Source organism: Orbicella faveolata, unplaced genomic scaffold, assembly GCF_042242905.1.
Source record: "Orbicella faveolata isolate gen_17 unplaced genomic scaffold, um_ofav_v1 contig_35, whole genome shotgun sequence".
Lineage (NCBI taxonomy): Eukaryota > Metazoa > Cnidaria > Anthozoa > Scleractinia > Merulinidae > Orbicella > Orbicella faveolata.
The window spans coordinates 27384821-27400397 of record NW_028301564.1 but is presented as its reverse complement, the minus strand read 5'-3'; the positions used below and the strand labels follow the sequence as shown (position 1 = coordinate 27400397).

General features: G+C 39.0%; 2 protein-coding genes and 1 long non-coding RNA gene across 3 annotated transcripts in view; 2 read left to right on the top strand and 1 right to left on the bottom strand.

Annotated features, from left to right (window-relative positions):
* LOC110058200 (uncharacterized) overlaps positions 1 to 15577 on the top strand; it is a 100987-nt gene that overhangs the window by 25402 nt on the left and 60008 nt on the right. The window lies entirely within an intron of this gene.
* Positions 837 to 6331, bottom strand: LOC149104089 (uncharacterized). The gene is made up of 2 exons (XR_016201886.1): positions 5708 to 6331; positions 837 to 923 (listed from the first exon to the last, which is right to left on the bottom strand). It is a non-coding gene; the product is annotated as an uncharacterized LOC149104089 (long non-coding RNA).
* LOC149104088 (uncharacterized) lies at positions 9993 to 15267 on the top strand. Its single transcript, XM_089273055.1, has 5 exons — positions 9993 to 10314; positions 11137 to 11592; positions 12012 to 12059; positions 13609 to 13722; positions 14387 to 15267. Exons 1-5 carry the CDS (start codon positions 10290 to 10292, stop codon positions 14503 to 14505), a joined length of 762 nt encoding a protein of 253 aa, XP_089129181.1. The 5' UTR covers positions 9993 to 10289; the 3' UTR covers positions 14506 to 15267.

Sequence of the window (15577 nt, the reverse complement as noted above, 5' to 3'; positions counted from 1 at the left end):
GGGTTTAATCGCCCGTTATCAAAGACTCCCCTGTCCCCGCCCCGATCGCTTCGCTCTCTGAATTCTTCTGTTTCGCGCTTGCCGAAAATTTTTTCCGTCCTCGCTGGGAGCCCGTTCGCAGGCTAGAGATCAGGGCGCCTCTTCAACAGACTGGTGAGCCTGCTCGCAGGCTAAGTTCGACTTGAGTTTAGAGAGTTAAAATTGCACGCTGTTTTCACCAGGAAAAACAAGCAATTTTCTCGCCAACATGACGGAAATTCACGCCAAATACCTCGCGATATGGCATAACTTGTCCTGGTAAATGCCGCAGCCAATCACATTGTGCGTAGTGACAAAAGCCTGCCAAAGAGTCGGGCAATAGTATTTACCAGGCGCTCGCATCGCGGTTTTGTAAATATACCAAAATTTTCGAGTTTTTAGTGTTGTGAGTGGTGTTCTCGAAAATAGAGCATGATAAAGATTGAACCCACCTTTTGACGTTTTTCCCGCAGTGAAGTGGACAGGGTACCTCTGTCAAACAGCAAGTTGTTTCCTTGTGGCTTTCTTCGTTTGCCCTTCTAAAGACGATTCCACATCCACACATCACGTCTGCCATTAGGCATGTCGCTTTGTGGGCGTCTCTATCCTTACGTTTTACGGCGATGCGGCACTGCTTGCAACTGATTTCAATTTCTTGACAAAGTTCTATATGATCTCTTGCCGAATGTAACGGGAATGTCCCCTGACACCATTTACATTGCCCGTCAACCATACTCAGAAAATTGTTGGCCAAATGGTTTTTACAAAAGGCTTTCACAGGGTCTCGACACTTCTCACATTTTATCTGCTTTCCTGAATTTTCTGACTTAAAAATGTTGACACAGAATCCACAAAAGGTATGCCCACATGGTATAACCAATTCAGCGTCTAACAACGGATTCCTGCTGTAAAAGGAAAAAAGAAAACATGAAATGTCGGGAAAGCACTGGATATCGGCGTTCAGTTTTCTATTTCACCGATTATCCATTCTCCCTGCACCATTCGGATTTAACTTACCAAACACCACACAGGTACTGCTCTTGAATTTGTTCGTCGAAAGTGATGTGGTTGAAGACAATTTTTAACGGAGAGAGATCCATGCTTGTGCGTTTCCCAATGTCTCGACCTTTTTCAGGTTTTCTCGAAGACCGAATGTAAAATGATTCCCTGTCAATCATGTCACATTCCGTCCGATAACAGAGTGACATTTTACAGCTAGGTGTTTGTACGGAGCACTCTTTTTAGTGCCGCACTCTTTATCGCCCTGGCGCCGCCTTTTTTTTTCCGCCCAGTACACTTTTTCTTTACCCTGGTCTGACTTGTAACCAGCGTAACTCTTTTTTTACAATTGCGTGACTTTTTTTGTTCTAACAAGAACGTTTTTTTCTTTTAAGACCTCCCTTTTGTGAACGAAATTACCGAAAGCGGCGAGGCTTTTTTTTAAATGGGTCTTATATTAATTGCTTCACGTAAAAAATGGTTGGTTTGACCGGTGGCTCCCAGCCAAATTCACTTCAGTGAAAGGGATTTTCTTGTGGTCATGAAACAAGCTGCAAGTGCATTTGTCTATAGACAAGGCATATAATATTGAAAATATAATTAAAAAGCTATTTACAATAATAATAAAACTATAAGAAAAATATAAGAAAAAATAGTTTCTATGGAAGGAGCAGTCACCAACTGAAGACCAGGTACAGAGATGGTCTATGACAAAGATAGAACTTAACAGTGAAAAATAAAAGTTGATGACAAACGTCTTGAAAGTTGAACACTAGAAAAACAAGAAAAGGGAGCAACAGGGCAAGTCGATTGAAATAATAAGCCCGAAATTTAATCGTTTTACACAAAGTAGTTTTTGGCGTAATACTGTGGTTTTGCGTTAAGCGTGTACGCCCCTGTCTTACGAAGGTATTGTAGTCATGAATATTTAAATTTATGAGTCCTTAACGGGCCTTGCAAAAAACACTAGGTCTTTGACTTCTCTATAATAAATTTATGGTAGTAGCGTAGCGGTCAGATCGGTAACGATACTTGTAGGAGGTGTCCCTAAGGCCTCCTCCAAACGTAGTGCTACTACCGTGCCAAGCTCAAATGACTGAATTTGGCCCGACAGTGGCATGACAAAAAAACGGCAGTGGTTTCAAACTTCGAATTTAATTCAGTCGCCCCGAGGATCGGAAAAAGTTTGCTCTGCTGCAGACCATTTGAAATGCTAGAAAGTAATGGCAGATGATACAGCATATCATGCATTCAATTCGGCACGGCAAGAGCACGCCCTTTGATGTCAAGTCGCGCTACTGCCGTGCAGCACGGCAAGGCCTGCCGTGCTAAGTAGTCGTGCCGAACTCAATTCAGCCTGCCGAACTGAGTGGTTTTAAACGTCGCGCTACTGTCGTGCTTAAGTCGAATTTAATTATTGAATTTGGTTCGGCACGGCAGTAGCACGTTTAGAATAGGCCTCTGGTTTTCAAAATCCATCTTGTTGCTCGCCTTTGTACGCTCTCGATTTTGTCTTTTTTTGCTTGACATGAAAAGGAGACCACACCTGTGAGGCACAGGAAAATTTGAAACTTGATCAAGGACAGGTACAAGGAAAAAGTTGTAGGTTAAAAAAGTTAAAAGTTGTAATTTAATTAATGTGACTTTCGTTTTTTACTGACGTGTGAGTAAATTTGATCGTCTTGACGATACGTTGATTCAGTAGCTCGTCAATTCGAAATCTGAGAGATCTTTGCTGTATGGTTGAATCCTGTGATTTCAGTGCTTTCTGATCGACACCACGTATAAGTATAATTCTCCGTTCCTTGCTTTTCTCAGTGTGTATAACGCACTTTGGAATTCCTTCCCATTTAGAATGATATCAAGACATAAATGAAATATTTGGATATACGAGATTCACTTTTTCAGTTTTCAGTTGTTTTTTTTTCTGATTGTTTAACATCATTTGTTTGAGTTTATTTTTAACTTAATATAAGATTAGATATTTTCAAAGAGTATTGCTACACTTGAAATTTGTTAATGGCGTAATATTTGTAAACATCAGTATTAAGCTTTTGAGGTTCCAGCTTCCAGCAACACGGGATCTGTGGAAAATACGGCGGCCCGCTTGTTTTAGCCAAAATGTGAATTTTTTTTCTCTTCTTCCTCGAAATTTCAACTTGGCAGCGAGGCCTAGCGAACAAGAACAAAGGAAATTGAATGACCGATCTATTTTATCGCCTTCGCTCTACCTGCCGTGAGATGGCTTCTGTCCTTGTTTTTGGGTGAAGTTCGCAGTTTGGGAAAAAAATTGTTGAAAATGCTTCGCAGACATCTGTTCTGGAAAACTTCTTCTTTGTGACTGATGGTCTTCGTCATCCTCCAACCAATTTTAATGTGTAATAAAATGATCAAGGTGGTATGGTACCGTAAAATGGACCAAAAAGTTTGTTTAATTATGTTGAAGAAAGATCAATTGTGTGCTATTGCACTCAACAAGAGAAAATAAATTTTGAAAGTTTTACTCAGAATGGTGTTTTATAGTATTGACGCCAAAACGTCCTGCTCTTTTACATAACAAGATTTGACTGTCAAATAAGCACATCGTGCAAGTTTCTGTTTTGTTTTGTGCAATGAACCTAAATTTTGACAGTTAACTCTTACTTTCAGTGCTTTTTACAGGCTTTATTTGGAAGTAACAGTCGGTACAAAAGAAAACCGGTGAGAAAAATGCACCTTAAGTTTCTTTCACGAAAAATTAAGGATTTAACAAGTCACAAATAGCGGGGGGGGGGGGGGGAGGGGAAGCAGATTGGATCTCGGGGGAGGGGGTGCAATGGTTGTTCCGCAGTTGTGGAAAATATTCTTTTTCATAAGGGAAATGAATGAGCCTGTGATGGCAATTCGAGGCAACACTTTTCACAACTAATTACACCAATCGAGTTGCACATGTCTTTAAAGTTTTTTTTCTAAATAGTTTCGTTCATATATGTTAAAAGTAATCTATATTTTTGGTCACGTTCTTATAATAAACAGCCGTTTCTATGGCCGTTGCTACGTGAAAAAAACTTATACCACTGTGTACTTTCCTTAAATTTCACACTCACCTAGAAGAAAATTCGGCAAGATCGTTTCAAAATGTTTTTGTCAAGTTCTCAAGGGTCTTAAATCTTGTATTTCCAAGAAATTGAATTTTTCAGGAACATCGCCATATCTTAGGGTACCATAGCCCCTTAAGGCGTTGTTCTTGAGTAATCTTGAAAGGTCTGATTGTGGTTTTCTGGTTGATGCTCCTCGAGCTACACGATCACCGAAGCGAGGCCAAAACCTTGCATCCCTTAAAAGTGCGAGTTTGTATTTCTTGCTCTCAATCTCCGCCGGTAGACTCCTTTAATTAAAGGTAAGTAAAGTGTTCAGCCTCTTCGATCGCTTTACAGTTCTAAGTGTTTGCTTCCCTGGTCCTGATATTTTTCCTGCGGTGCGTTTGCTCAGCAAACGACCAATTACAGATAAAGGAAATGAAAATATTATTTTACCTTCACAACTTTTGTAAGACTTATGATATTGAACTGTAATCGTTTTGTTTTAATTAGTTGGTACACGACCCCACAAGCTGAAAGCGTATCTGTTTAAGTTAAAGCATTAGAGCACTTTTTCCGTGTTTACATAGCCTCATGTAAACACGAGGGAGGTCGAGAGAATTCGAGAGAGTTATGCAAAACCATAAGGTCATTTAACTGAGTTCATATATGGCAGGTGTCCTGCATACTGCTAGGATCAACGCTATCGAAGTCATCGTGAGTAGTGATAAGTTAATAAAGATGGTGAATTTTAAGCTCGGTAATGACATGTGCCCGGTATTCGGGAGGTCATGGGTTCGATTCCTGTCGGGGACTCAGAATTTTTCTTTGTCCCACGCTCGTGTCATGTTGATTAATTCACCTTCACATTTCATTACCGAGCTTAAAATTCACCATCTTTATTAACTTATCACTACTCACGATGACTTCGATAGCGTTGATCCTAGCAGTATGCAGGACACCTGTCATATATGAACTCAGTTAAATGACCTTGCTCTCCATGAGTTCTCGTAGCTCAGCGGATAGAGCGCCCGCCCGGTGTGCGGGAGGTCATGGGTTCGATTCCTGTCGGGGACCAGAATTCTTCTTTGTCCCACGCTCGTGTCATGTTGATTAATTCACCTTCACATTATGAAAATTATTGCTAATTATTACTATAACTGCTGATTTTTGATTAAACTAAAGCGATCTTGTCACCTGTTTCAAATATGAATTTATAAATGTATGTTGGCTAATTTTCATAATATTGACAGTGGTATACAATGTACAGAGTTGCCTTGTGACCAAGCTTTCTTTGTATCACTGCAGTGTATCAATTTTTATTTTTTGTCCTTAATTCTGTCTGAATTTATATCGAAAAATAATCAGTTTATAGCACTGTGAAATGTGGCCCATACTGCTTTAACTTCAATAGGCATATCACCACTTTTTTGATTTTCATGAACACTTGGCCATTCAATTTGACCGTCACTGACAAAGACACCCTTAATCTCTAAAGGTACACCCCCAGTTTGCAAGGAGGAAATTTGTAAATATGATACAAGGTTTTCCATGCCTTCAGTGTAAAGCAAAGTGCTCTAAGTATCGATGGTAAATAATAGCAGTAAGAGACATTCCTACACATTGCTTACCAGCATTTTCACCAAATACTTCATCTCCTTGACTGAAATCAGCAGACACAGTTCTTGTAGGGTCCACTATATTGAATATTGCAGGCCCTGGATTTTCCTCCACATCATTTGCCAACCTTAACAACAATGGTATGTAGACATTGTAGTACATAAATTGGGTAAACCAAAACACTACCTCATTCCACATTTCGCATTGTCCAACAACTTGTTTCAATGTTGGTAAATAGAAGGCATTCATGTAAAACATCATTAGCATTACATTCCAAATACAATCCTTGAAATGCGACAAAGCATCTTTTCTTTTAAGGAAATTGTCATGAGAGCTAATTCTTGATCGGTGGGTCTAAAATACTGTTAGCTGGTCACTGGTCACTGGTCACTGGTAACTGGTAACTGGTGACTGGTAACTGGTGACTGGTAACTGGCAACTGGTGACTGGTGACTGATGACTGGTGACTGGTGACTGGTAACTGGTGACTGCAGGTGACTGGTGACTGGTGACTGGTGACTGATAATTGTTGACTGGTAACTGTTGACTGGTGACTGGTGACTGGTGTCTGATAGATTAGATATTCTGAAATGTCCCTTACTACCGATGCAGTACACTAAGCACCGATGCAATAAACTTAGTGTACCTTGGTACACTTATAGAAAAGATTATTTGTCCACACGCGCATTGTGAAGTGAAGTTAAATTTTCATCCATGATTCCTTCTTTTGTCACTCTTTCAACTTATTCTTTCAACAACAAAATTTAATATTCAAAGGTAAATGGTAGTGGGTGGCAGGTAGTGGGTGGTCATATTTCATATTCAGTTTTACTTGTTTGTTTACTGTTTATGTTAAAGTATTTCAAAATCAATAGATCACGTTTCAGATTAATCAATTTTTTATAACTAGTATAGAATTACAGGTTGACGTTTATCAACTACTGATTCTATTATACGGAATAATTTCTTAGCCCCAATAAGATATAATGTGAACTACACAATCGTTTTTAGTTATCTTAGGTTCGTTTTCGCCAGCTGTGTTCTCAATCAGAGGATATCTGCATGTCGGATGAGTAACGTCCAAATGTCAGACGTTGTGGGTCATAGTCTGGTTAATGTGAAAATATCTTGTAAGTCGTTTTAGATACATGTATTAATTGCTGTCAATGGTTGGTTGGGGTCTATTGTTATGAATTGCAAAAGAGAATGTTTATTGATTTATATTCTTTTTTGTTGGAATTAAAGTTTTTGTAAATTGATTGGCATTAATGCGTTTTGGTCCCCCTACCTAACCAAATTCCAGTGACCAGTGACCAGTCATCAGTCACCAGCTATCAGTTATTACTTAACAGTGACCAGTGACCAGCTACCAGTTACCAGTTACCAGTTACCAGTTACCAGTTACCAGTTACCAGTTACCAGTTACCAGTTACCAGTTACCAGTTACCAGTTACCAGTTACCAGTTACCAGTTACCAGTTACCAGTTACCAGTTACCAGTTACCAGTTACCAGTTACCAGTTACCAGTTACCAGTTACCAGTTACCAGTTACCAGTTACCAGTTACCAGTTACCAGTTACCAGTTACCAGTTACCAGTTACCAGTTACCAGTTACCAGTTACCAGTTACCAGTTACCAGTTACCAGTTACCAGTTACCAGTTACCAGTTACCAGTTACCAGTTACCAGTTACCAGTTACCAGTTACCAGTTACCAGTTACCAGTTACCAGTTACCAGTTACCAGTTACCAGTTACCAGTTACCAGTTACCAGTTACCAGTTACCAGTTACCAGTTACCAGTTACCAGTTACCAGTTACCAGTTACCAGTTACCAGTTACCAGTTACCAGTTACCAGTTACCAGTTACCAGTTACCAGTTACCAGTTACCAGTTACCAGTTACCAGTTACCAGTTACCAGTTACCAGTTACCAGTTACCAGTTACCAGTTACCAGTTACCAGTTACCAGTTACCAGTTACCAGTTACCAGTTACCAGTTACCAGTTACCAGTTACCAGTTACCAGTTACCAGTTACCAGTTACCAGTTACCAGTTACCAGTTACCAGTTACCAGTTACCAGTTACCAGTTACCAGTTACCAGTTACCAGTTACCAGTTACCAGTTACCAGTTACCAGTTACCAGTTACCAGTTACCAGTTACCAGTTACCAGTTACCAGTTACCAGTTACCCGTTACCCGTGATCAGCTACCAGTATTTTAGACCCGCCAATTCTCGATCGGTATTGTCCAACAGAGATTCCCATATTACTTACTTCTGACGAAATCGTGGGCTAGCAGACTCTTGTCAACGTACTGTGTGTGGATGGTTTGTCCAATTCGATTCAACAGCAACAACAGCATTAGGGCAACACAAGCACTGCAGGAGAGTCTCTTGCTTTCAAATAAGTTCAGAGGCTTTCAAATGCGTTCAGACACTTTCAGATATTCTCAGATATTCTCAAGCAGGTCTGCTGAGCAGATTCAAGCCGGTAAAATCTTGGCTTCCGAGAGTCAATAATGACTCCTAAGTTTCAATGTGGCGCATTAACCAACACCAAAGGTCCAGACCGTGAAGTGTTGGCCTGTGAGAGCACAACTCCTCGCTGTGATATCCGCACTTAGAAGAAAAGCCGACTGTAGGAAAGCCGGCATGTGAAATCCAAGCAACAAAGATGAACGAATAACTAGATAAAAAACGATCTTCGACAACGTGTTACACTCATAAATACAAAATGGCCGCTGAAGCTTTGAAGCTTACTTAACTTAGCCGAACGTAGGCTACTGTATGATCCTCACAAGTGATTTTCAACCAACTGGAATTTCCATAATTAAGCTTACTTTGTTGTCTACCTGGTAAATACATGCCGAGTTCATAAACATTGAAGGTTTCACAAGCAAATCGAGGGAATTGAAATAGCAAACGGCTAGACGGCATAGTGGGTTGTCAAGCGTGACTTTCTAGGAAAAGGTTCAAAAAAGACCGTTCAAGCTCATACTTAATTAGCATTTTCCGGTGTTTCATTTAGCCGTCATGATTTCGAGGCTCCTCTGCAAAAATTCGATCGAGAACTCCTCGCTGAAATATCTTTTGAATCCTCTTGCACCAACTGCTGTTCAAAACTACTTGAATACTTTGTTTACATGTGGAATCAAGAGGTTCTCAAACTAACCAGCTTAACTGAGACAAGTTCAGTGTTGCGTTTCTACTCATCTTAAGACTAAATTTAGTTGTGACTGAAGCTGAAATAACGTTTGTCCATGGGACTCTTGTATCGTAGTTTCGTTGTAGTCTTCGCTCTAGTGAGTAGTAACTTACCACCATCCATTTTCACCTCAGGTAAGAATAATTCACTTTGATTATTATTTAGGGGGACATAATGGGGGTTCTGAACACCGCAAGAAAATTCGGCTTTAATACTGCATTGTCGCAAATGACATCACAAAATACCGCAACACTTCAATCGGCCGGGTCAAAATTCAATGTCATACCGAAACCACTACTCTGTATGTCCCGTTTAGAGCAAATAACACGGAGATAGCGACTAGGAATTTGTAATTTTCGATTTAGACGAAATAAGCAAAATAAGTAACATCCATTCGCGTGTTTGCTAATTATTAGCTAAAAATAACTTACCCTTTTCCAATGGGAAACTGGAAAAGGCGTCGGAAAACGTTGAAGAACTTGGAGGATAATTTTTAATGCCGTCCAAAATGTTAAAAAACCGCATCCCGCAGGCTCGGAGAATACCGCAATACCGCAATTCAAAATTAAAATTACCGAAATACGGCAAGAAAAATTGTCGAATACCGCAATACCGCAAACCCTAATGTCGCCCTCATTATTGACTTGGCCACTGGTCCGGGGCGGGGGGGGGGGGGGGGGGGGAGAGGGGAGGTACTTTGGGAATTTCTGGGTGGGGATGTGCCGCTGGGACCCTGGAACACTTAGCCTATACCAGAGCTAGTTCAGCTGAATTTTGCTACCCTGAATTTTGCGACACTGTTGAGGCTGATTTGCGTAAATTTAAACTCGCCGATTTGATTTTTTTGTATTTTTGAGAGGCAATTTCTGGTTTCCTTAGTCTTGATAAAATCTTCAACCAACTGGTCAGTTCTGTGAAAAATGATACCCTATTTTAGGCCCAAACGCTCTGATTTATACACCCTATCCTAGAGTAAACTGCTTGAAAACCATACCCTTCACAGCGGCACATACCTGTATAGCCCGTATATGGCAGTACCCCCCCCCCCCCCCTCCTCCGCGTAGGGTCACTGGGCACTTCCGCTCTCTTTACTGCAGGGCTGTTAACTGTGGCCTGTTGCAATTTGCTGAAATATTTTGCCTTCAACGTGACAATGTAATACACCTTATACATTTGTATACATTAGTATACAAAAGTCCCCTTTGTCGGTCCACGCTCCCCTACCCCCTCCCTCAGTTCCACTAACAGACACGTGCTCGGAACTCTAAAATTTTATTGGACAACATTGTTGCACAAGTACAGCACACCCAGGCGCCTGCAGCACACCGAAGTGCGTGTCTACCTGCGATTATGGGAATTCAAAGATGTTTTTACCAGTTTTTTGGTTCTTATGGCGTGGATGTTGATCTCTAAAGGTAAGTGTTTGTAGCAACTGGAATTGAAACAGCTACAAGTAGGATGAGACGAAATAGTAGCTATGTCAGCAGTTGGTAACTTATCGAGTGACTTTTTTCACCTCACAATCGTATGCGTTTCTATGAAGTGTCATCCCTTAACCTAGACATCCAATCGTTTCCCCATGGACGTTAATTTCACTCTGACTTCATGTGAATGTGTAGCGAGGTGAAATTCGAATGTTCTGCAGCTTGTGAGTGTGATGGTTAACAGTTTGATCCAGTGAAAATAAACGAGGAACGTTTGACAGCTTGGCTTGACTACCTGTAAATAAAAAAATGTATGACGTTTAGATTTAATTCACTTTAATAAGACATATACAGTGGAAACGACTAGATTTCATAGTGATGGTTCCAGATAGCGCCCGCATTTCGAGTCATCAAGACACGGGTAACATGTGTCTCGAACGAATTCTCTGAAACCAAACCAGGATCGTTAACCTCTAACAAGTGTTTCAGCTTTGTACGTTATTTTAGAAAGTCGAACCTTTTTTAAGGCCTTGTATTAAGCGGCCAATTTCCAATGTAAGTAAAGGTTCGACTGTGTTAGATTTACAAGCCTAAGGTTTAGTTTTCAGTCTATACGATATGCTAATTTGTGGGGCGAATGGTGACAGTTAATTCCTACTCTTTTGAGCCTTAAATTAATCAATTTTTTTCAAAAAAAAAAAATTTTATTACAATTATTTTATTTTATTTAAAAAATCATCAGACAGTTGTGGTCTTGATCATGTATTTGAATCTTAAATTGTAGCTTGAAACTTGCTGTTTTATATCTTTCAGGTCAAGCTACAGAAGAATTGCGGGATTATGAAATTATATATGTTCCTAAAGGAACAAATTACCCTCTGATCATAAGCAGCAACACGCCACTGACCAAGACACATTGTGGCCACCTTGAAGCACATGTGCTTCTGATGAAAGAGGGGAATGTTTCTCCTAGTAGATTGGCTTCGATCCCTCTACAAGAATTGAAAACAGACTCCATTATTGGGGTGATAACCAACCACACCAAAGAGAAGTTTCAGCTAGGAAAGGTTTCTTTCCTGTGCATTGTGAATAGGACAAGTACAAACCATGATGAGTTCAATCTTCATCTAAAGCTTGAGATTGTGATTCCTGAAGCAGCTACAGTCCATCCATTATTTGATAAAGTTGATTTGGTGGTGAGATGCCTGAAAGGAAATAACGTCATAAGACATGAAGCTGGGCACTATCGCCTGGTGTACAATGAAACAAGTAAGTTCCAATAATCAGCAGAGCAATATCTGTTCGAGTAACATTTACTAGCTTGGTAATATCTGTAGTGACATGAGTATGTCTCTTGAACATTAAACAGCCAATCTGCATATATATACATGTAAATCGATCCTGCAGTCAGCTCAGTGGGTTGTTTTTTTTTTTTTTTTTTCCAGAAAGTTTACATATAATTGTAATTTCCCAGCATTCATTAGCATCCAATAGACATTTTTACCGATGTCACACAATATCAACAATTCTTCGTAATTTTCATTGAAAAAAATCAATCTCTTGCATAAAAGATTAGCCCTAATCTCCATTATCTACAGATGGGGTAAAAATTGCCTGTAGTGAGCAGTTTAGTCCTTAAAGCTTTTAAAATAATGACTAAATATTAATTATACTTGAATCTCTCGCAGAAAAGATCAGTCCCACTGAAAGGCTTACCAAATCTCCATTATCTACAGGTGGGGCAACAAATTTCTGCTTTCTTAAGTATATGTCAGTTAATCATCAGTTGGTAGTATTATATTCTTGATCATGCAGTATTTGTATGCATTTGCAAATCTAATCTCCTAGAAAATGGGGACAGTCTTGACTACTCTTAACTTTGCTGCAATTTATGCATTTGTTTTAACTGGCTTGGTTAGTAGACATTTAATCTACGTCCACGAGAAACATCCACCAAAGCTGCAGCAATTGGCTTGCTGGCAAAGCAAAATTTTTAATTCATTGTTCCAAAATAGCATGTATTTCAAGCAGTGCATATTTATTATTTAAACTAATTTTAACCATTAAAGATAATTAGCATGAAATCTTTTCCCTTAATTTAGTCCTAGTTTTAGTTTTTAATGTTTTATTACCTTACTTGAGGCCATTCTGTAAACCACTTTGTGATGTTGTTGCAAGGCTTCTTCATTTAAAGAGTAATTCATTATTGCTATTATTTCTCTCTGTCTGTCACATTTGTGGGATATTTTAAACAGGTGTAAGTCCCTTTGATCAAGTCCCAGTGTAACCAAATGAAAATAAACTGATCTTACATGGGTAACAATTCAGTAATTACTCTCGTGTAGTGGAATCATGGGACACAAACAAGGTCACGTGACAGAGCACATGGAACTAAGTTGAGATCGAATGAGAGAACCGAGATCTTCTTCATGCGTTCCACGAGTATCGAGTATTGTCAGAACTTCCTGTTTATTGTTCAGAATATAAGTTGCGTTTCTTAACATTTTGTCTTCATGTCAGCTAATTCCCCCAACAACGTAACGTCTGCACTCGGAGGTGGGGGGGGGGGGTGGCTACTCCCTTTCATAGGTTATATAGGCATGTGTGGTCCTAAAGGGTATGGTTTTTCAGCTGTTTTAGTCATCAATAGGTTATCGATTTTGGTCATAAATACAGTATGGTTTTTGTACTTTAGTTTTGAAAGGGTATGTTCTTAAGAAGAAGCTACTTTTACATCATTATTAAAAAGAATATCAACAATTAAAGTAAGGAAGCCCTTCACAGATTATGTTAAATGACAATTTAACATTGATCTGAACTAGCTAGGGAACTAATTATAAGGCAGTTATGAAACACTGTTTTTGATTTAAGGGTCACTCACTTACTCAATCCTGCAATGCCCAGTGGCACATAGGGTATCAAATTTTTGGGTGGGGAAAATCACAGATTTTGATCATAAATAGGGTAAGGATTTTGGGAAGTGGGCCACCCACCCTCACCCAATTTTTATGGGAGTAATTTTTTTGTGCTAATATATTAATTTATGACAGGAAATAATGACCTGCTGAACGAAATACCAATGATTAAGAATTAGTAATCTGAAACCCATCTAAATGGGCACTGATAAACTTGCACTCAGTTAACATAATTATACCAATTGCTAGTAAATTAGGATCAAAACACCTTAAATTGGACATGTTGGCTTTTCTCAACTCTAAATATTCAACTAATAATAGATACAGTACATGCTGAGAACAAATGTTAAAATATACATTTCATTTGTAGGTCAGAGTTCACCTTTAAATAGCATTGGCTTTACACAGGCATCACAAAGTCTTGGCTTGCCAGCAACTCCAAGTCCTGACACAGGTCCTTCACAGGAGAAGGAAAATCTTCCAGGTACAGATCATGTACAAAAATAATGTTTTGTCTTCTGGAATGTGTTGATCAACTGTCCTACACTGCAGCTTGGATCATCATTTTAAAGTCAAACTTTAAAATAAAAAGTTGTCCATTGCTATAGCTTATTTGCCAAGTTTTGCCAAGTTTCGGGTTTTAATTCATTTTTCAAAATCTTTGATGATACATACATATCACTGTTATAACTGGCCTCCAGGCAACTCAAAGACATTTTCTATTAGGAGGAATACCTGTCACAATTGTCATGGATCAAAACTCGCTAACTCCCTAGCTAATAACTCAGGGCACACAAAACTCACTCACAAAATTAATTCCCTAGCTACGGAAACAACTACAACTATTGAACTTTTGACTCACATGTGATCAATATGTAAATAGTGTACCCAATTAGTTTTTTTTAAGTTAAATACTATTGATGCTTCAACAAAGTCTTTCATTCATCCATCCATCCAATTCCATCCATCCATCCACCCACCCACCCATCCTTGGTGTTTGGGTGTGCGGGCACACATGCAGTGTGCTGTATTTAGCGCGATTTATGTAGCTGGCGAAACGCTACTGAGAAAAAGCACTATTTACCTTAATACAGTATATAATATATAAGTGCAATTCAGTTTTAATCTGTATTTCAATCTTTTCATAGATGGGAAGAGAAAAACGGATGGACATCTTGCCTTGTATTTTGTCTTCGCAGCTGTATTTATAAGCTTGATGTGGCTTAGTATTCGACTAATATTATCAATGAGGTCTGTAGTCAGTTAATTGCCACATGACTACTTCTGTAAAAGAAATTACATTTTCCTGCTGAATCCTACAGGTAAAGAAAAATATTTTTCTATCAAAGCGCAAGATGTTTCAATTTGACGTCAACTTTCTTTATAAGACAGTGTTCAGTACTTAGGCTGCTATTTTTCATTAATTTGTGATTTTTGGAAACTTGAGGATTCTCAACCAAGCTAAATTTCATATTGTTTTTCAACATGTTCTCAGACTTAACCAACACTTTGCCTGTGACGTTTCACTTGTAATTTGTTTTGAAAACCCAGGCATTTTAAAGAAAAAATGGAAAACAATTGCTGAGCAACTGGGACTGTTGATGGCCGGTTTTACATGTAACAAAACTAGAGATTACATTTTGTTGTGGATTTTATAATTAAGCTTGTAAAGTTATTCCCTTATTTATTAAAGTTTGAAGCAACTGTTTTGCAGTTGAGTTAAATTAAAAAAAAAAGACATGTCAGTATTTCATTTCATTCAGATAGGAATACTAGTTGTATTAATTGCAGTTAAGTCATCTTAATTGAATTGTGAAACAAGCACTCGTGAAAAAGTACCTAAGTTATGTATATTAATTATGGCGGTTGAATGGGTTCTATTTATACTTCAAGCATTCTGCTTTTCTATAGAATATGCTTTTAAAGCCTTCATAATAAGTTTGTACTGTAATTAAAATTAAAGATTCTGTAAAATAGAAACTATTTTAAAATATATCACATGCAGTTTTCATAAACTGCGAGTCTCACAGCTTTTGTTGTGTCATCACAATGTGACATTTGCTTTATATGGTGCCACATATCTGACCCTATTCGCTTAAAAATGCCCACAGACAGCTCAAAAACAGTCCCAGCGTTCTGACCTCCCCCCTGGCTAGGAGATTGGCCATCACGTACGCACGTGGCACATGCCTCTCCAGCAGCTAGGGTGCCATGTGAATACAGAACCCTCAAACAAGGTTCAACAACTGAGCAAAGTGCCCAGCAACACATCAATTTCAAGGTTATTTGGCACGTTAAAGTCTAGATAAGTGAAGGTCTCAGTAAAAGACACCCTGCCC

Excerpts from the sequence above, each read along its gene's own strand:
- LOC149104088 (XM_089273055.1), top strand. The coding sequence starts at position 10,290 with ATGGCGTGGATGTTGATCTCTAAAG. Across the intron at positions 12,060-13,608 it reads CAAATCTCCATTATCTACAG|GTCAGAGTTCACCTTTAAAT; the intron begins GTGGGGCAACAA and ends TTTCATTTGTAG. Across the intron at positions 13,723-14,386 it reads GGAGAAGGAAAATCTTCCAG|ATGGGAAGAGAAAAACGGAT; the intron begins GTACAGATCATG and ends ATCTTTTCATAG.